The sequence below is a fragment of the Dipodomys spectabilis genome, unplaced genomic scaffold (assembly GCF_019054845.1).
Source record: "Dipodomys spectabilis isolate Male_0828 unplaced genomic scaffold, ASM1905484v1 ptg000002l, whole genome shotgun sequence".
Classification (NCBI taxonomy): Eukaryota; Metazoa; Chordata; class Mammalia; order Rodentia; family Heteromyidae; genus Dipodomys; species Dipodomys spectabilis.
This window is the reverse complement of record NW_024870679.1, coordinates 28,081,219-28,102,154: the sequence shown is the minus strand read 5'-3', so window position 1 is coordinate 28,102,154 and position 20,936 is coordinate 28,081,219. Positions and strand designations below refer to the sequence as shown.

The 20,936-nt window shown below is 38.6% G+C and overlaps 1 protein-coding gene across 1 annotated transcript in view; it reads left to right on the top strand.

Moving 5' to 3' along the window:
* St6galnac5 (ST6 N-acetylgalactosaminide alpha-2,6-sialyltransferase 5) overlaps positions 1 to 20,936 on the top strand; it is a 172,898-nt gene that overhangs the window by 146,048 nt on the left and 5,914 nt on the right. Inside the window, exon 4 of the mRNA XM_042685065.1 lies at positions 5,146 to 5,253. Coding sequence (XP_042540999.1) covers positions 5,146 to 5,253 — 108 coding nt within the window. The remainder of the gene's footprint in view (positions 1 to 5,145; positions 5,254 to 20,936) is intronic.

Here is a 20,936-nt window from a genome sequence, read left to right as displayed (position 1 = left end):
CTTTAAAAGATTAAATGGAAATCATACAAACATATATGAATGCATGCTTGTATGTATTCTCAATTCTGATGTAAAATGTTTTCTCGTTATAGATTAAAAATTATTGGTCTAGGTAAAGGAATAGCTTGCTCAGAAAGGTAGACTGAGGCTGAGATGCAGGCATTTGAGATTTCTCCAATAAAGAATGAGCTGATATTAAGAGAGTGACCTTCCCATGAGTCTCAGGTCTCTCAGATGTGAGAGACCAAAAAGGAGTGGAGAAAACCATTTGTCTGCACTCAAGAGCCAGAGGTTTGGCCCAGGATGAAGCCAGGAATGAAGGCCACAGCTGACCCAGTGTGAGAACAGAGCAGTGTAATGTGGTCCAAATCCACAGCTCCAGTTTGCAATCCTAGTTCTATCACTCTCCACTGATGTGACCTTGGATAAGTTTCAGCTTTTACAACCTCAGTGACTTTACATGAAAATAGGATAGTGACTATCCAGCAATTACCCTATGCCATTCCTTAATTCAAAAACATGTACTTTATCATTAGTGTACAGGTACATTTCACCCTTCTTATTATAAAAACTGTTATTGAGTCAATTTCTTATCTTAAAAAACTAAAGACATAGAATAAGTAAAATAGAAAAGATAAAGTACTAAACCCACTATTTGGCTAGTACAGGCAGCACATTGTTGGAGAACAATAAAATCTACTGCTCCCACATCCTTTGTGTGGAAGAATTATTGGTATTTTAATGGTACTTTCTTGGAAATTGCAAAATAAGTGAAAACTGTGTCTTCAATAGAAAACATTTCTCTCTGTTTTGTTTAACAATTATTTGTGAAATTTAAGTATTCCTGAAATTCTGCTGCAGGTTTAGCAATTTAGGATAATTGCTCATTATTCAATATCTCTTCAAGGGGTTGCACTAAGTGGGAGAGAGACAGACTAAGAGACTAGATCTTCCCACCCCTCTAATACTTAGTATTTTTAGGAAACAATCTCACAATAAGACATACTCTACACACCATTAAATTCTGGCCAGTAAAAACACAGTGCTCACAGCATCTATTTCCCAGGTAATATGAGTCCTAGAAAAGAGAGTGCTTATCTCTGTAACTGGGTTTTTGGGCCTCTTTCTGAAAGCATCCTTTTAAGCATCATTCACCCAGCCATCACTTAGGGGAGTCACACATCACTTTGTAGCTTGTCAAAATGCATTACCAGGCCACCCTGTCCCTGCTGAGCTTTGTGTCCCTTGCCTCTAGAAAACTTTCTTTTAAAAGTTAGTGTCAAAGATCATAAAAATATAAATATAAAACATATAATAAAATTTAGTATTAGGTTGAGTTTTTATTTATATTTTTAGCAGTACTAGAAATCAATCTAGGTCCTTGAGCTTGCTAGGCAGGTGCTTTACCACTTGAGCCACAGCCCTTTTGCTTTTAGTTTATTTTTAACTAGGATTTCCAGCTAATTTTCCCAGGGATGGCCTCCCATTAAAATACTATGTCCACCTTCTTAGTAGCTGAGATTCCAGACATATACCACCATGCCTAGCTCTGACTTTATTCTTATATGTTTATATTCTTAACCTGCAGCTCCTTGAAATCTAAAAATATGAAACAAAAAATGGAATAAGTGCCCCTCAAAACATACCTAATTCTGTAAATGAAAACACAAAACCTGTCAGATGGAAAAGTATTTCCTCTATACATGAATTTCTTGAAAGCCAACAAAACAGGAACATCTATTGAAGATACAAAAAGGGTAAATTATTTAAATTTCAAACCTCATGATCAGAACATTCATTTCAAGCTAATATTCTGAAGAAATGAGATAATTCAATAGATTTTGATTTATAGAAGTTTTCACTCTACTTAAAAGTGAAGGAAAAATGACTCGAGAACAATCTGCAATTAAGAAGCATGACAAATGACACAGATGGTCAAGTGGTATTCTTTGATATTAGAAAGTAACTGTACTTGAAAATAACTTTATAATTGAATAAGGGTGCATTAGGAAAATATGATTCAGAACCAATATTATAGTAATTAGATAAAGGAAGCATAAATGAAATAACTGCAGGAAGAATATTTCCATGGAGATTATAAATGAGATTCTGGTGGAGCAGAAAGGCCTTTAATTGTAATTTAGTGTGCACTATAGAATTATCAGCTCAGTGTGTTACTTCATCATATAAAAGAATATCTGATAATTTCCCCTAATAAGCACATGACAGCTCTTCATATTCTTTCATTACAGCTGATTAAGTGTAAAAACAGTAGATATTCCTTTGTCAGAAAAAGAGTTGAACTCTCTTTCAGAAAGACAGTACACTCTGTATGGTATTTTCACAATAAAAATTAAAAAAAAAAAAAGAACGACAGTTCAAAGCAGTTGTATTTCTTTTGCACATAATGCCAAAAGGTTATTATTTTGGAAGTCTGTGGAATTTTAAGTGACACTTAAAGGACCTATTTGCTTTAATCTCCTTACTCCTCTACTTCATATTCTACCCATTTTCACCCACAAAACCCTTCTCTGTAAAGTAATTTCCTCCTGTATTTTAGGCTCTGGCTTTATTCCATATCAAACAAGTGAAACCAAACTTTGGGGAGGGAGGAGCCTCTGCTCCTGCCTCTTTGATGTTCCCAGTAGCTCTAAAAGAAAAGGGTGTGTGGGTATGATTCCCCTATCAGTACCTGGGAATAAAAGTAGGTGTTAGTCTCTTCCTAGCCTAGTTCCTCCCTGTTCAGACTAGGTCAAGAATAACTGGGCAATGTCTTGATAGCATGTGGAAGTTAAGACAGCCTCTAGCTTAAGGGAGGGTGCTTCCTCCTCTTCCCGTTCTCCCTCAGTCAGTTCTGCTCCCTCCGAGCTCCTCTAGCTTTAAAGGTCTTAGGAATATAGAACTTTGGTGAGAAGGAAGGGCGACTGTTCATACCTATGTAGTCTGGAGGTTTCAGAATTGTATACTACTATCCCAACTACTGATGAAAGAGTCTACCTAAGGCCCTAGAAGCAGAGCAGTGCAAAGATTTTTCTCCATGGGTGCTAAAAGGCACTGAATGGAATGGCTGAATTGTTTACTTCATTTGCTCAACCTAGCAGTCAAGAGAGGAAAAAAGAATCTCTATGTGTACACACAGCAAGCTCGATGCTCTTTCTGGTGTTCTCTCATTCCATTCTCAGCCCCAAGGACAGAGCTTCCTATGCCTAACTTACAGATGAGAAATTGTCAGAAGTCAACAGCAACCTGTCTCAGGCTATGTGACTGGTTATAAGAAAAACAGGAAAGATTCTAGCCCATGCTCTTCCAACTTTAGGAGCTTTTAAAAATAAAAACGCTTCCTGGGATCTAGAGTGTGGCTCAACTGATAGAGCAGCTAAGGCCTCAGTTCAAACCCCAGTACCATTAAAATTGAATTAAATTAAGTGAAAGATTGATAGACAGATGATAGGTAGGTAGATAGGTAGGTAGGTAGGGATAGATAGATAGATAGATAGATAGATAGATAGATAGATAGATAGATAGATAGATAGATAGATAGATAGATAAAAGTTCTTCCTGGGTTAAGGAAGCACGTGATGGAACAGAGGGGAAAATGAGCCAAGGACTCAAACACATTCAAAGAACACCTTCAAAATAGCCCTCTTTCTTCTGTCTTTTTTGTGTGGTTCTTATGTGAAATGGGAATCACGTTCATCAACACCTCTTCCATCTTCTCTACATAGCAAGAACAGAAAATCCTTTCTGCAGCTCTGTTATTCACCTCACATATGGTGCTATGGCTGGGCGAAGTCGGACGGTCTGACCTTGGGGATAAGGTGTTTGAAACTAGCTAATGAGGCATGCCATCATACTGGGAAAAAGTAAAAGCAGCAACCCCCAAAGAATTGAAATGAATATCCAAAGTAGCATAGCTTGGTAGACCAAGTCATTCTCACAGGGTCAAACTAGACCTTCATGTCCTATCTCTACAATTACCCTTGGGCACATTGTAGAAGCCCAGTATAGATGGCTGAATAGGAAAGTAATGATGGAGGTACAAATTCATTCCTTAAATTTATGAATTTATGAGATCTCTAATAGAAAATTTTCAGAGACCTCCAAATGTTCTCTGACAAGAGAAAAACAAATGCTCAGATAAATATAAGCATTTCTCTAGCCCTTTTCTCTGGTCCTGAGTCTTCTCACAAATTCATGCACTTTCCCAATGGGAAGACACATGTTAAAATGCTATATTAGTTATTCTACTTGAAAACAAGCTTTGACCTTAGAATTGATTAATAATTGACTGATCAGTAGGTACATCTCTATGTTTATTCATATTTAAATTGTTCATTATCTAGTTTGCTGGGGATATAGAATTTCTCGTTAAGTAATCTAGTTAACAAAGAATTGTCACACTGATACTGTCATCTTTCAAGAGACTGAGTTGAGGACGTGGTGTTGTGGTTCAAAAAGTAGAGTGCAAGCCTTGAGTTGAAGAGCTGAAGGACAGCACCCAGGCCCAGAGTTCAGGCCCCACAACCGACAAAAAAATATTATAAGAAATTGAGTTGAAATAGCACTCACTTAAGCATTTAACTATTGATCATCATCTTTGGCGATGTTGAAGTCTCTTGGGCCTCAATATCAGTTACGATGGTCCATAAGAGATTTCAGCTAAGTAAAGTTCCATATAGTTTAACAAAATGAATACTAGAAAGCTGGAACCTGTGTTGCCAGGCAGGGGCAGATGAAATCAAGAGGGGATAGATAAATAGAGAGAGGAATGATAGGCAGAAGTAGTTATAATATCTCGTGTATATATTTGAGAATGGAACCAAGTAAATTGAAGGGATGGGAAGGGCTGGCAGTGATAAAGAAGATGGACAAAAGGGATGACACTGGTCAAGATGCACTGTACTCACAAACCGACCCATTAAATTGAAAGCCTTTGTACAACCACTTAAATAATTTAAAAAATAAAAAAATTCTGGTATTTATCAATGGGGGAGGGGTAAGAGAGAGAATACACTCCGTGAAGGAGGGTCTATGGAGAAGGCATCTTCTAATACTTAGTCTGTTTATACTCCAGATCAGATTTAAGCTGAGTGTGGTTCAAACCACTGCTTTAGAAGTTGCAGACTCAATTGTTGTTTCTTCCAGAAAGATCTCCAACACTTGGCTAAGCACTGGCTGGTTCACAATGACGATTGCCCTGGAGTTGTGTGACAGGATCAATGTTTATGGCATGGTGCCTCCAGACTTCTGCAGGTAGGATTTATTCTGCAAGTGTAATTCATCAGCAGTGTTGTGCCGGGTTTATAAATAATCTGATTCTGAATACCAACCACAAAACATGTCTAGCTATCTTCTTGAAGCAATTAATTAGCATGTCCCAAGTTCTGGTTCTAGAAACAACAAACAACATTTAATTATGTGATATAAAATATTGAAAGTTTTTGTTTGTGCTCCTGGAGAATTAATCCATCTTATGGGCTTCATTTATAAACTGAATATTTAGCAGTGCAAAGTAATGCAATAATTGGCATAATATTAATGATGAATAAGCATTAAAGAAATATTAGTTTTATTCTCATTTGAAAGGAATGTGATCATTTTTCTAATGAATTAAAGAGAACCTATCCTTTGGGGGTGAGACCTATTTTGTAAAATTTCAATACATCTCTGAGGCGCTTTCTCTTGCAATCAGTAGCCTCAGATTGCACTGTAAGGCCAAACCCACAAGCACAATTATTCTATGTATCACTTTAAAAGTGACATACACACATTTCTGTTGTTGCCTTAAATTCCCTGCTGGCCCTTGCCCAGACAGAGCATGGTGTGTGTCAACACATGCGCCAAGCAGTAGTGAGGGCCTGGTTTGGGGAAGCCCATTTACCAATACACAAGTAATTTAAGTATTAAAACAAAATTTTCAATAGCTGGCATCTGTGTTCACTCCCAGTATTCACATAGTTAATATTTTTTAAACCTAACAATGAGTCAAACATCATGGGTCTTTAAGCAAAAGCTGCAATTTGGAAGTTTAAATCAAGAATGTGAAAGGGAATCGTGCTGATCTTAGTCTTCTTTCTGTTGCTAGAACTAAACAGCTAATTTATTTTTTTAAAAAAATAGGTTCATTAAGTGGCGCTGTAGCTCAGGTGGTAGAGCGCTCGCCTTGAGCTGGAGAGCTGAGGGACAGCGCCCAGGCCCAGAGTTCAAGCCCCACAACCGACCAAAAAAAAAAAAATGTTCTTGAAAAAATAGGTTCATTCAATTCAGGGTTCTGGAGCTGAAAAGTCTAAAGCCTGAGGGCTGGTCTTTGTCTGGTGAGGGTCTTCTTGCTGGTGGAGATTCTACAGAGTCTTGACATGAGAAAGGGCATCCATAGAGTGAACAGGGTGTAAACAAAACAAGTCTAACAGATTTACCCTTAAGATAGCCCATTAATAGATGATTCAAAACTCCTTTCATCCATTCGTGAATAGATGAATGGATGTCAGCGCCCTGGTCCTTATGACCTAATCTTCTATTCTAGGTCTTCCCTGGTCCTCCTGTTTTAGTTTAGAGTTTGATTTTGAATGGATTCTCATTATATAGTTTAGGCTTGTCTGTGTCTCTTGATTTTCCTGCCTCAAGTCACCCAAATGCTGGAATTATAGGCATGCACCACCCCATCTGACTAGTCTCCCTTTCTGAGTATCTCAAATGAGGACTAAATTTCAACATGATTTTAGGGAGTTGCTTTCAAACTATAGCAATGCCGTCATGCCCTCACCACTCAGCCATATGTCTCCCATCCTTCTTAACCCAAAGATCCAGCAATCTTACAGGTTAGTGAAAAGAAATGTACTCACCACCTTACTTATGTAACTGTAACCCCTCTGTACATCACTATCTTCACAATAAAAAATTAAATGATTAAATTCAAACTCAATTTTAAAAAAAAGAAAAAAGAAGTATGATCAGAGAGATCTTGGGTGTGAGTATGCCATTTGCTGGGCTACATTATCAAGCTGAAGCCCAGGCTGGTACTTAGCAACCTAGTATGACCTTGAAGAAGTTAAGTGTCACTATGACTGTTTCCTCACCTATGAAAGTGGATGCGAGGACAATAGACTCAGCCTCCGATGTGGGTGGATTAAGTTAATGTAATTGAAATGTACCCAGCACATAAGAGGCACGCTAGCAGTGGCACCTCACCCAGGTTCTCATCACTTCATCCACAGCCATTGTTTCCCTGTTTAACAACCATGTGCAAAGAGGAGGTAGGATGGCATTAAAGAGAAAGCTGCCTCCTCAAAGCAACAGGCTAACAAAGGCAGAGGGAGTGGCACAGACATTCAGAGCATCATCAAAGTTGATGGTTATACAGCAGATATAATTATGTAATATTGCCATTAGGATGGCAGAAAGAAAGAGTCTGAATAAATTGAAATGTTAATGACTTAGAGTGTTTGAGGAGCTGTTCCATTTATTATGGAAAACAAATGAAAGGCAAGTTAACCTGTCATTTTTCTTACTCAGAATTAGTCCATCACCACTTCATGTACACAAGGGTGGAAACAATTTATAGAATGATACTAACTAGGAAACTAAGATAATGTGAATTGCACCATCTGTTGCTCTCTGCTCTGAGTTTCCCCTTTTCAGCTGCCATTGCAAAGGTTCAATAGTTGTCTGCCCTAGATGCTTCAAGCAGCAACTCTTTAACAGTGTGCCTCTACTAGAGCTGCCAGAGGAGGTGGAGAGGCTGGGTGTCACGTGGGGGGAGGGCATAGGGCTCAAGAGATTATCTGCTCAGTCAGGGGCACGTAGAGTCCTCATTCCATTTCTCTTCCTGTCTAATATTTATTGGCTGAATCATCAAACTCCAGTTCCTAAGTGATCTGATCATTGTTTTGTGTGTACATGTGTGTGTAAAAAAAGGGGCCTAAGAAAATTAAGTTAATAGTTGGGCACCAGTGGCTCATACTACTTAGGAGGCTGAGATCTGAGGATTGTGGTTCAAAGCCAGCCCGGGCAGGAAAGTACATGAGGCTCTTATTGCCAATTTACCATCAAGAAACCAAAAGTGGTGCTGTGGCTTAAGTAATAGGGCACTGGCCTAGAACTCAGGGACAGCATCCAGGCCCAGAATTCAAGCCCCATGACCAACCAAAAAAAAAGAAAGAAAGAAAAGAAAAGAAGGTTAAGAGCAAGGAGGTCATAGTGAGGTTAAGGTTGTTATATGGACAACATCAGATATAGTGCCCTTTGCACAGTGCTGAGTATTATTTAAAAGTCACTAATATTACTGAATAATAATATTTTCCTATATGAAGTAAAAGTGGCCAATAAACACATAAAGAAATGTTCAACATCTCTAGCCATAAAGGAAATGCAAATCAAAAGAACATTGAGATTCCACCTTATCCCAGTTGGAATGGACAATATCAAGAAAACTTGGATGTACCCAAAAGGGAACACTACTACACTGTTGGTGGGAATGTAAGCTTGTTTGCTCACTCTGGAAAGCAGTATGGAGGTTCTTCAAAATACTAAATCTAGAGCTTCCATGTAACCCAGAAATTCCATTCTTGGGCACTTATTCAATAGAACACAAAGAAGTCCACATGAAAGCTACCAGCACAAACATGTTCATTGAAGTATTACTTGCCATTGCCAAAATATGGAATCAGCTCAGATGCCCCTCAGTAGATGAATGGATCAAGAACATGTGGCATATATACACAATGGAATTCTACTCATTAATCAGAAGGAATGATATTGTACCATTCTTAAGGAGATGGAAAGACTTGGAAAAGGTGATATTAAGCAAAATAAGCCAAACCCAGAGAAACATAGGTTGCATTATTTCTCTCATTTGTGATAGCTAAAATGTGCCTATAAATCTTCAAGTAAACACACCAAATGGTAAACAAGGAGTCACAAATTAATTAACTGAAGTGTAATAGACTTTAGTGTAATTCTTTAAAAAAGACTAAGTCAAAAGCCAATAAAATAAGTACTAGGAAATGGGTACTTGCAAGAGGGTAGGGTGAGACCATGGGAAGAAGGGGAGAAGAATGAAGGGAGAATGAAGTCAAGAATTCATTGTATATACTGCAGAATTGAGATATATTAGGGAAAGGGTGGGCTGAAGTGGGGTGAAGACGTTGAAGTTATGACAAATGAAGATGCATTGTACACATAAACTGGTTTGTTAAAGGGCAAAAGAATGAAGTACATAATCTAAAATTAAGATAAGAAGGGAAAGGGTGGATGAGGATGTTGAAAGGAATGACATTGATCAAGATGTACTGTATTCATAAACTACTTTGGTGAATGGAAACTTCTTTGTACAACTACTTAAAGATAATGCAAATATTCATAAAAAGCCATAAAAATAATTAATACTATTCTAAACATTATTTTACCGTTGTTCTGAAAGATATCAACTAGTTTGGGTTGAAGATTCAAAGAATAGAAAGCAGCCCTGGCCTCCTAGAGACTTACGATAAATCTTATCCACACCAAAGTAATGGTGAATATGTCCAAGCCACTTACAATATGCCTATAAATGAAGGTATTTTACAATCTTTATTGAAAGGTCAAATTACTTTTGCAAATGATATCTGCTTCAAAGGATGGAAAATCAGCTTGTAGGTGAATCATGCTATGAGTCTGACCATTCAACCTTTTGACTTTAGTTTGAAAGTACTTGAGAACTACTCAGGGCCAAAAGCACAGTCCATGTGTCATTAGCTGTAGGGCTTAAAGAGAAAAAGAAGACATCACAGGGCCAAAAATGATTAGAGATTGTTCTGTGCAATGGAAGATTTCTACTTGCTGATTGCAGCAGAATGTAACCTCCCTGGGGACAGAGTTCTGTGTTTGACTCAGTGTTTGAAGTCCTAGTGCACAGGGCTTTCCATTATTTCCCAAAGTGCCTCAGACCTTACAACACAGTGGGTATCCTCAAGAGAAGTCATTAACAGAAATAATCACATCAGACTTTCATTCATTCAATTTCCTCACTTTGGGCAATAGGAAAGTGACCAAAGATGACAGAGGCAGGGACTTTGCCTTCAGTGCCCGGGTCCAACTTGATTATAATGCATATACAAGGTGTCTGTGGAGAAGCTGTTCACTCCCTTCCTGTCCATCATCTGACCCCTGAGCTTTATTGATGCATCTACTTTGGCTTTCAAATTGGACTGAAAAGAGTTCTTTAATTTCTGGGACAAGAAATCAAGACAACAAAACACTGTAACCCTGCCCACTTGACCAAGAACAGAGCCACTTACACTTGCTTTATATATATATATATATATATATATATATATACATATATATATCATCTTGCATAATATTTCTTTCCAAGAAGAGATTACTTGGCAAATTAGCAACTTGACAACCTCTGGACCAAGATTCAATCATACTGCTTTCCCAGCTAAGCCCAACTCCCACAAACTTTCCAGGAGAATTTAATAAGCACTTCTTTATTTCCAGGAAAACTGAGGCACAGGGAGACCAAGCACTGACCTTACTCTTATTGCTACATCTAAGGGTTCAGGATGGCAGTAATTTTAAGGACATACCCACTACCACCTGTGTGATGTGATGAAGGGGATATGTAGGATAGGTAATGAGGGCCTGAATTATATATTTAAGGGGTGAAAAGCTAGGCAGGCCATTACGTCTGTGCTCCAAGTTAAGTGTGGTAGCATGTCATTCCTCTAAACATGGACTTATTGTTTCCTAGCTAATTCCCTTTGGGTCTGCCTTCTCAATCCATCTAATAGGTCTGAATAAACTTGAGGAGACATTTCTTGGCAAGAAAATATCTACAACCCCTGTATAAGCAGATTCAGAAGAATGGTAGCCTTTCATGTTGAAAGCCACTAAACATCTGAGTGTGGTGTCTCAAGCCTATAATCCTAGCTACTTAGGAATTGAAATCAAAAGATTGAAGTTTTAGATCAACTCAGGCAAAAAAAATTCACGAGACTCCATTTCAACCAGTGTCTGGGGCACAGTGGTCTGGTCATCTCCAGTGAGACAAGGAAGAACAAGAAGGAGGCTTGCCTCCGTATAAAACAAGACCTTATCCCACTCAAAAAATAACCAACACTAAAAGGATCTTATGGCTCAAGTACTACAGTGCCTGCCTAGCATATGTAAGGCCCTGGGTTCAAGTCCAAATACCACTCCAAAAAATAAAAACAAAGCCTCTTTTCTTCTCTTTCTTCTCCTTTTCCTCCTTTGCCTTCTCCTCCTCCTCCTCCTCATCCTCTTCTCCTTCTCCTTTCTTCTCCTCCTCCTCCTCCTCCTCTTCCTTTTCCCCCTCCATCCCTCCTTACTCTTCCTTACTCCTTCCCCTTTTCTTCTTCCTCCTCCTTCTCCTTTTCCTTCTCTTTTTTATCCTTACTGGTATTTGTCTGGAGGGCCTCACACTTGTTAGGCAGACACTCAATGGCTGAGCCATGCCTCTAGCCCTATTTTTCACTGCTTATTTTTTAGATAAAATGTGTCATATAATATATGTGGTGTTCCCTGGCACATATATGGACTGTTGTTAGCCTATTTTAAATTCCATGTTATGGTTGAAAGGACAGGAATAAGCCACCTGTGTCTAGCATCCCTCTATTGAGATGGAGTCTTGTGGATGTCTGTCCATACTGCACTGGAATATCAATCTCCCATATGGCTTAGGATGATAGGAACATGCCACTGTACCCAGCTATGGGTGGAGAAGGGGTCTCTAATGAATTTTTCTGCCTAAATGGTCTCAAATCTTGGTCCAACTATCCTCAGCCTTCCAAGTAGCTACTACAGAAAGCTTATTAAAAAAAATTTATTATGAAAATACCGTACAAAGGAGTTACAATTACATGGACAAAATAATGAGTACATTTCTTATCAAGCATTGTTGCTTCCTCCTTTGTTTCCCCTTACCATCCCTTCCAATCTACCACCCCCTCCCACCTATATCCACCCCACCAAAGTTGTAAAGTTCATTTTTAGACACAACGACTTGAACATCTCATTGTTGCAATGGGTCCACCTGTATCCCTAGTTAAACTATTTGTTTTTCCCTTCCCCTCCACAAATTATACCAACATCAAATAGAGTGAAAGCAGGGGTTATACTGTGGGGGAGGGACATACAAAGCAACAAAGAAATCTTATAAATATGTTAGAAACAATCTCATGAAAGTAAAAAACATTTGAATACTTCTCTTGGGTTCATTTCACCTAACAACAACTTATCTGACCTTTTCTGCTTGTCTCAGATATATACTAGTTAATACAAATAAGGGAAAACATGGGGCCTATGTTTCTTTGGGCCTGGCTACTGAGGGGCATCTGGGTTGGTTCCATATCTTAGCTATGGTAAATAATGCTGCAATGAACATAGTTGTGCCAGTAGCTTTAGTATGGTCTTGTTTGTGATAATTTGGGTAAATACCCAAAAGTGGGATTGCTGGGTGATAGGGGAGCTCTATGTGGAGTCTTTTGAGGAACCTCCATACTACTTTCCAAAGTGGTTGATCAAGTTTACACTCCCACCAACAATGCAGTAAGGTTTCCTTCTGGTCACATCCCTTCCAGCATCTGTTGTTATTAGAGTTCTTAATTATAGCCATTCTAACTGGGGTGAGGTGGTATCTCCATGTTGTTTTAATTTGCATTTCTTTTATGGCTAGAGAGGTTGAGCATTTCTTTATGTGTCTATTGGCAACCCTCCTTTCCTCTTCAGAGAAGTTTCTCTTTAAGTCTTTAGCCCACTTATTTATTAGGCAGTTGTTTCTTTGAGGATTTGTTGTTGGATTTAATTTTTTGAGTTCCAGGTATATTTTAGATATGAGACACTTGTCCGTTGTATGGCTAGTGAAGATCTTCTCCCAATCCATGGGCTTTCCATTGATCTTGCTAGCTATGTCCTTTACATGCAGAAGCTCTGCAATTTCATACAATCTCATTTGTCCAACTTTTCTTTGATTTGTTGTGTTTCTGGGTCTCTATTAAGAAAATTTCATCCTGTACCAAGGAGACCTAGGATTTCTCCTATTCCATCCTGTAATGTTATCAGAGTGTCTGTTTTAACTCCGAGGTCTTTGATCCATTTGGAGTTGATTCTGGTGCAGGGTGCTATATATGGATGTAGCTTTAGTGTTCTACAAATAGTTAACCAATTTTTCCAGCACCATTTACTGAAGAGGCTGTCTTTCTTCCATTCTATTTTTTTAGCTCCCTTATCAAAGATTAGGTGACTATAGGTCTGTGGGTTCATTTCTGGGTTTTCAATTCTATTCCATTGGTCCTGAGGTCTGTTCTTGTGCCAGTACCAAGCTGTTTTGATTACTATGGCTTTGTAGTAGAGTTTGAAATTTGGTATTGATATTCCTCCAACACTGTTCTTTCTGGTAAGGATCGTTTTTGCTATTCAGGATCTTTCATTGTTCCATATGAATTTTTAGATTGCCTCTTCTATTTCCTTGAAGAATGAGGTTGAAATATTGATAGGTATCACATTGAATTTGTAGATAGCCTTGGAAAGTATTGCCATTTTTATGATGTTGATCCTTCCAATCCAAGAGCATGGAAGGTTTTGCCACTTTCTAAGTTCTGTTATGACTTCCTTTTTCAGGTTTTTAAAGTTTTCATCATAGAGGTCCTTCACTTCTTTGGTTAAGTTAATTCCTAGGTATTTTATTTTTTGTGGGGCTATTATGAATGGAGTTGCTTTCCTAATTTCAGCCATGCTTTTCTCATTGTTGGCATACAAAAAAGCCATTGATTTTTGAGGGTCAATTTTATACCCTGCTACTTTGCCAAAGTTTTGAATCAGCTTGAGTAATTTGGGAGTAGAGTCCGTGGGATTCTTTAAATACAAGATCATGTCATCTGCAAAGAGTGAGTTTTACTTCATCTTTCCCTATTTGCATCCCCTTTAAGTTTGCATCTTCTCTTATTGCTCTAGGTAGGCATTCTAATACTAGATTGAAGAGAAATGGAGAGAGTGGACATCCCTGTCTTGTTCCTGAGTTAAGAGGAAATGGCTTTAGTTTTTCACCATTAAGTATAAGGCTGGCTGTAGGTTTGTCCTATACAGTGTTTACGATATTGAGGAATATTCCATGGATTCCTAATTTTTCCAAAACCTTCATCATAAAGGGGTGTTGGATCTTGTCAAATGCTTTTTCTGCATCTATTGAGATAACCATGTGGTTCTTATCCTTGCTCCTGTTGATGTAATGAATTATATTTATTTGTGTATATTGAACCAGCTTTGCATCCCTGAAATGAATTCTGTTTGATCGTGGTGTATGATTTTTTTGGATGAATTGTTGAAGTCGATTGGCCAAAATATTGTTGAGAAGTATTGCATCAATATTCATCAAAGAAATGGATCTATAGTTCTCTTTCTTTGATGAGTCCCTGCCTGGTGTTGGGATGAGGGTTATGATGGCCTCATAGAATGTGTTCCGTAGTGAACTTTCTCTTTCAATTTCATTGAAGAGTTGGAGGAGTATTGGTGTGAGTTCTGCTTTGAAGGCATTGTAGAATTCCGCTGTAAAACCATCTGGTCCTGGACTTTTCTTAGCTGGGAGGTCTCTTATTGCTGTTTCTATTTCAATGTTTGATATGGGCTTGTTAAGATGGTTTAACTCATCTTGGTTTAGTTTTGGCATGTCGATATTTGCCAGGAAAAGGTCCATTTCTGCCAAGTTCTCAAACTTATTAGCATAAACTTTTGAGAAGTATTCTTTTATAATGTTCTGAATCTTGGTTGTTTCTGTGGTGATATTTCCATTCTCATCTCTGAGTTTATTTATGTGGGTGTGTTCTCTTCTTTTTCTGATAAGATTTGCTAAGGGTCTGTCAATTTTGTTAATTTTTTCAAAGAACCAACTCTTTGTTTTGTTGTTTCTTTCTATGGTTTTTTTGGATTCTAATTCATTTAATTCTGATATAATTTTAACTATTTCTTTCCATCTACTGGATTGGGGTTTATCTTGCTGCTCTTTTTCAAGGAGGTTCAGATGTCTCATTAAATTGTTGGTTTCAGATTTCTCCAGTTTGTTGATGTAGGAACTCAGAGCTATAACTTGCCTCTGAGTACTGCCTTAGCTGTGTCCTAGAGGAGCTGGTAATTTGTGTGCTCATTTTTGTTGAATAGCATGAACATTTGAATTTCCTTTCTAATCTCTTCCATGACCCACTGGTGATTCCACAGTGTATTGTTCAGCCTCCATGTGTTAAAGGACTTTCTTTGGTGGCTTTTGGTGTTGAGTTCTCATTTTAATCCCTTGGGGTCTGAGAGAATGCAGGGCATAACTTCAATTTTTCTGAATTTGGGCAAGTTTGCTTTGTGGCCTAAAATGTGATCTGTTTTGGAAAATGTTCCATGTGCTGCTGAGGAAAACGTGTATTCTGATGCTGCTGGGTGAAATATTCGGTAGATGTCTGTTAAATCTAGTTGTTCTATGCAGTTGTTTAGATCTGAGGTTTCTCTGTTGAGTTTTTGCCGAGTTAATCTATCTAGTGGGGATAGTGGTGTGTTAAAGTCCCTCAAAATTAATGTCTTTGGATCTATGTGAGATTTGAGAGAAAGTAGTGGATAAATTTGGGTGCTCCGTTGTTTGGTGAATAGATATTTAGAATGGTAATATCTTCCTGAAGGAGAGATCCATTAATTAGTATGTAGCAACCTTCTTTATCTCTTCTCACTAATTTTAATTTGAAGTCTATTTTATCTGATATTAGGATTGCAACTCCTGCCTGTTTATGGGGGCTGTTTGCTTGGTAGATTTTGTTCCAGCCTTTCACTTTCAAAATGTGTTTGTTTTTATGAGCAAGGTGTGACTCCTGAAGGCAGCAGACAGAAAGACCTTGCTTTTTAATCCAACTAGACAGGCTATGTCACTTAATTGGAGAGTTAAGTCCATTAATGTTGAGAGATAGCACTGAGAGGTATTTGGGAGTTCCTGCCATTTTATCCACCTTCTTTTGGGGTTGCGGCAACTGCTTTCTTCCTATGGTTCTTAGATTCTCAGTTTGGGTGTGGTTTCTTGGCCTTTATTGTGGTCTTGTTGGTTTTCTATGTATAGGACATGTTTAAGTATTTTTTGTAGGGCTCGTTTGGTGGAGATATATTGTTTCAGTTTTTCTTTGCTATGGAAGGTTTATATTTGACCTTTGGTTATGAAGGAGAGTTTAGCTGGGTACAGTATTCTTGGTTGATAGTTGTTTGTCTTTAGGGGATGGCATACATCATTCCAGGCTCTTCTTGCTTTAATTGTCTTTGCTGAGAAATCTGAGGTGATTCTAATTGGTTTTCCTTTATAGGTGATTGATCTTTTCTCCTTGACAGCTTTAAGGATCTTTTCCTTGGTCTGAATTGATCCTGTGCAGATTATAATGTGACGGTGGGATGTCCTGTTCTGGTCTGGTCTGTTTGGGGTTCTAAAAGCTTCTTGTATCTGAATAGGCCTATCTTTTTGCATGTTTGGGAAATTCTCTGCTAGGATCCTATTAAACAAATTTCCTAGACCATTAACTTCTGTCTCTAGGTGTTCCTCTGTACCCATTATCCTCAGATTAGGCCTTCTGATGGTGTCTTCCTTCCAAATGTTGAATAGATCTATCATATTTCTTGGATTTGTCTTGGATAGCTGTATGTTCTTTCTCTATAATATCTAGGCTGTCTTCAATCTCTGAGATTCGATCTTCTGCATGGTCTAACTTACTGTCAAGACTTTCTACTTCGTTTTTTATTTCTTTTCCTTCTAATTGGTTAGCTTTGATGGCTTCAAATTCTTTGTTGGAGCTTTGTTTTAAATCTTGTATGAACTTCTTTACCTCCTTAATTTGGTGTTCAGTGTTTATTCTCAAATCACTTAGTTGATTGGTTAGGGTTTCCTTGGACTCCCATTCTTTCTGTTGGGCTCCATTCAGCATTCCCTTTGTGGTCTCCCTGACTTCTTTCAGCTGTCTGTTTATGGATTCCATGAATGCCTCTATTTTTCTTTGTCTATTCTCATCCCACTCTCGCAATTCCTGTATTATTCTTTGATTAGCTTCCTCACGTTCATGCAATTCCTGTAGTTCTCTTTGAGTGTTCTCAGCCTGCTCACTCCATTCCTGACTTTCTCTTTGTCTGTTCTCAGCCAGCGCATGCAATTCCTCTCTATCTCTTTGACTGTTCTTAGCCTGCTCACATAATTCCTTTATTTCTCTTTGAGTGTTAACCTGCTCATGCAATTCCTGTATCAATCTTTGAGTAGCTTCCTCATGCCCATGAGCTTCCTGTATTAATCTTTGGTTTGCCTCCTCTCTCTCCCTATCATGCTCACACTGAGTCCTTTGCAGGTTTTCAAACTTTTTATTCACCATGTTTACCAGTAGTGTTTGTAGAGCTTTTGGGGAATTCTCCTCTGTATTATTCATTATCTGTTCTGTCACCTGATCATGAGTGAGAGTCAAGATACACTGACTTGCCATTTTTCTTGTGTTTTTGTGGCTTGTTCTGCCCAGTTGGTATGAAAGTAACACCAGTTTTTTGCTAGAACACAATTTTAAGGCAAGCATCAACCAAAGTCCTGTAATTGCAAAGTCAAAAGTCTGCAGATACAATCTAGTTCAACAGATACAGTCTATTCAACATAAAACAACTATGTATTAGTGGGATAAGAACATCAAAGAAGAATTTGGCAAACCAAAAATTATTAGGTTTAGGGAGAAATGTGTTGGAAAAATATGGTTAAAGGGATGTGGAAAGGTAAAAGGAGAGTGAAATTAACCAAGTCCTAATCTCAAAGAGAGAAATGAATTGGACAGAATGATAGGAGAGAGAGAAGAAAAAAAAAGAGACAAGAAAAAATGGAAAAACAAAAATTTAAATTTAAAAAGTGAAACACTTAAAAATTATGCAAGTTTAACAAAGTAATATTGAGAAGAACGGGGATAGGATGAGAGGAGGGGAGGGATAGAAAGGAGACATGAAAAATTAAAAATTAAAAATACTTAAAAAATTGTATAGGTATAAAGAAATAATACTGCTATTAAGTAATTTCAGCCTAAGAGATTAAGTGTGTACACAATGGGGTATAAGGTCTAATAATCGATGATGGGTATATCTGAGGATGAGCAGAACAGCAATTGAGTCATGCAAAAAAGAGCGAAAGAGAGGAAAAAATAAAAAGAATGAGAAAGAAAGAGAAAAAAGAGACCAAAGGGTCAGTAGAGATTTTTTTAAAAAGCACACACACACACACACACACACACACACACACACATACACCTAAAATAAGAATAAGAGGAAGAAAAAATAATAGAAAACAATTTTTTTAATTAAAAATTAAAAAAAAGAGTTCTTTGATATTTTGGGGGGGGAGGGGGGCAGTGGTGGATGGGAAGATCCTGTATCTCCCTGTGTCAGTAACCAGTCTCTTGGTGGAGTTTCTGGTCTGCTTGTGGTGTTTGGTTTTCCTGTGGCTTGATTGTTTTCTTAAGTCAATTTGTTTGGGCAGGCAGAAAAAACTGCCCTGTTTTACCCAGGATTTTGTGATCCTCCTCCCAGGCTAGTTAGTGGGAGGGAGATCTACTTTGAGTATCACAAAAGAGGGAGATGGATGTTTCCTCTAGTTTGGAGATGCTGTGTTGAGGCTAGGTTCTGGGTAGAGTTGAGGCCTTTCAGCAAACAGTAGCTTTTCCCTAAGGGGCTAGCTTCTGAGACACTCACAGAGCCCAGCCTAGAACCATTCTCAGGGTTTATGATTACTGAATTTCAATTGACTTTCTAGGCTGCTGTAGGGAGGGACAGCCTCTGGCTCTGTTTACACAGTGAAGAAAGCCACTCTTTCAGGGGTGGAGCTTTCTCTGCCTGGGCATGGTGACTTTCCCCTGGGTGGAGTTGAGCCTGGCAGGTCAGGGTAGGTTCTTGTGACCTGCTAAATGACTCTTTTATCTTCTCCCAAAGCCTGAGTTGGAGCTAGCAGCTCAGCCGGGCCTTTGTCAGTATAAAGATGGAGATCTCTGGTAGTGGGGGGGAGGGAGAGGAAGGGGTGGCTTTCCCTCCTCTGCTTCCTGAGAAGGAGTGAGGATGTCAGGGTTCTACTCACACCGGAGTGTTGGTTTCTGGGTTGTCTCTGTTCTGCAAGCTGCAGGATGAAGATATCTGCTCCTTGTCAGTTCTTACTGGTGTTGAGTAGAATCAGCTTGCCCACTGCGTCTGGCACCTTTGTCCCGGACTCTCTGTGTTGTAGGTATAGTGGCTATGGCCGCCACCGCCACAGCCAGGGCTGCCAGCAAGTGCTCAGATCTGTCTCCTTGCCTGGATTTTCGCTCTCTGGCCTCTCTGTACTGTGATGGCACACTTGGTGTAATTCTCTGGCCTAGGACTGTTCACTGGAACACTAAAACTGCTTTCTTTGCAAGAGCTTGTTTAGCCTTCAGCTTCTCCTCCGCCATCTTCCCGGAACTCTACAGAAAGCTTTTAAAAATAGAATTCACCTAGCTTAGTACAAGTACCTTTCATGATCAGGCTTCCATTGACTGCTTTAGTCCCATCTTTTTCAGTCACTCAGATGTACTGTAGCCTACTGAAACATTTTGTCAGGAAATACACCCTACAGACATCCTTCTGCACTCAGCCTAGAAGGCACATTCTCTATGTTCTAATTTCTCTGGATAGTACTGGTTCTTTACTGATAATATTAGTGGTCGATATTTTGTGTGCACATACCTCATTCACACTGGATCTGAACTCTTGAGTTATTTCATTTATCTGTCCAAAATTCTGATAAGGTAAGCATTATTATTACCATTGTTCTACGTGCAAGGTTTAAAAATCTGCAGCAATTAGGCACAACCTTAGAGCAGATAAGTGGTAGAATCCAGGTTTAAATTTGGGTCTCCAGGGCTCAAGAAACAAACCTGTTAACTCTTCACTCCCTGTCAGACACAGTAGCTCCCGTCCCTCACCGTCTTCCTGTAGGGCCACCAGACCTTCCTCTAGCATCAACTCTGATTGATTTCTTCAGCTCCTTCATTGGTCTTTAAGCTCCCAGAGAGGAGGGGTCATGTCTTAGTTCCAATTATATATTTAGTATATATCATTGTGTCTGGTAGACAGTGGGTATTCCATATAGATTGGTTCAATGGTAATCAACAAAAAGAGTTTTCTTAAGCAAATGGCAGACAGCAAATTCAGATGTGGAGGAGTATCCAGATGTCAATTTTAACCACTCTGTTTAATCCTCAACCAGGTTTAGCAGTGAATTTTCAAAAAGGGGCCTAGACACCAGCCCCCCACCAACCCCTTCACCAGCTTTCATAATCATCACTGTTCAGAAAGCTGGAGAAAATTAATGCCACGTTTCACTGGCAACAGCATCAAAATATATTGTTCTGTGGACAGTAGACCTTAAATCACCCCATCTCCAGCTAGGAAGGAAAATGTATTCTCTCTGGATGGACTATAAATTTCAGTGAAAAGATATGTTATCATTGCTTTCTAAACTAAGTTAGGCTGAGTATTTTTAATCTCATTTTCCATTGTAAATTATTTGTAATAATAATGGGCTAAGCATTTAATATTTTACCTAATAATCATATTTCCAGTCACACTTAGCACATCACCAAGTTTACAGCTCTCTGTTACTCGTCATTTCTTGAGTATTAATTAGAGGGGTAATGATTCAGAGTGATTACTGTCATGGAACTAAATTAATATCTCATCCATAATATGAAGGACATCTCAAAGGTATCATGAATACCAGAGAGTTGATTCTGCTAGAATTATTAGCTAGTGAACATTAATAAAGCCACCAGTGTAAGTAATAGCAAAGTTTCTACTTGGTGGCAGTCCACAGACACTTATGGTGGACAGGTGTGGGTGGTAAAACAATTTGTTTGGCCTGTATTTTATAAAATAGAATTAAAATAGATTATTGTATTTTT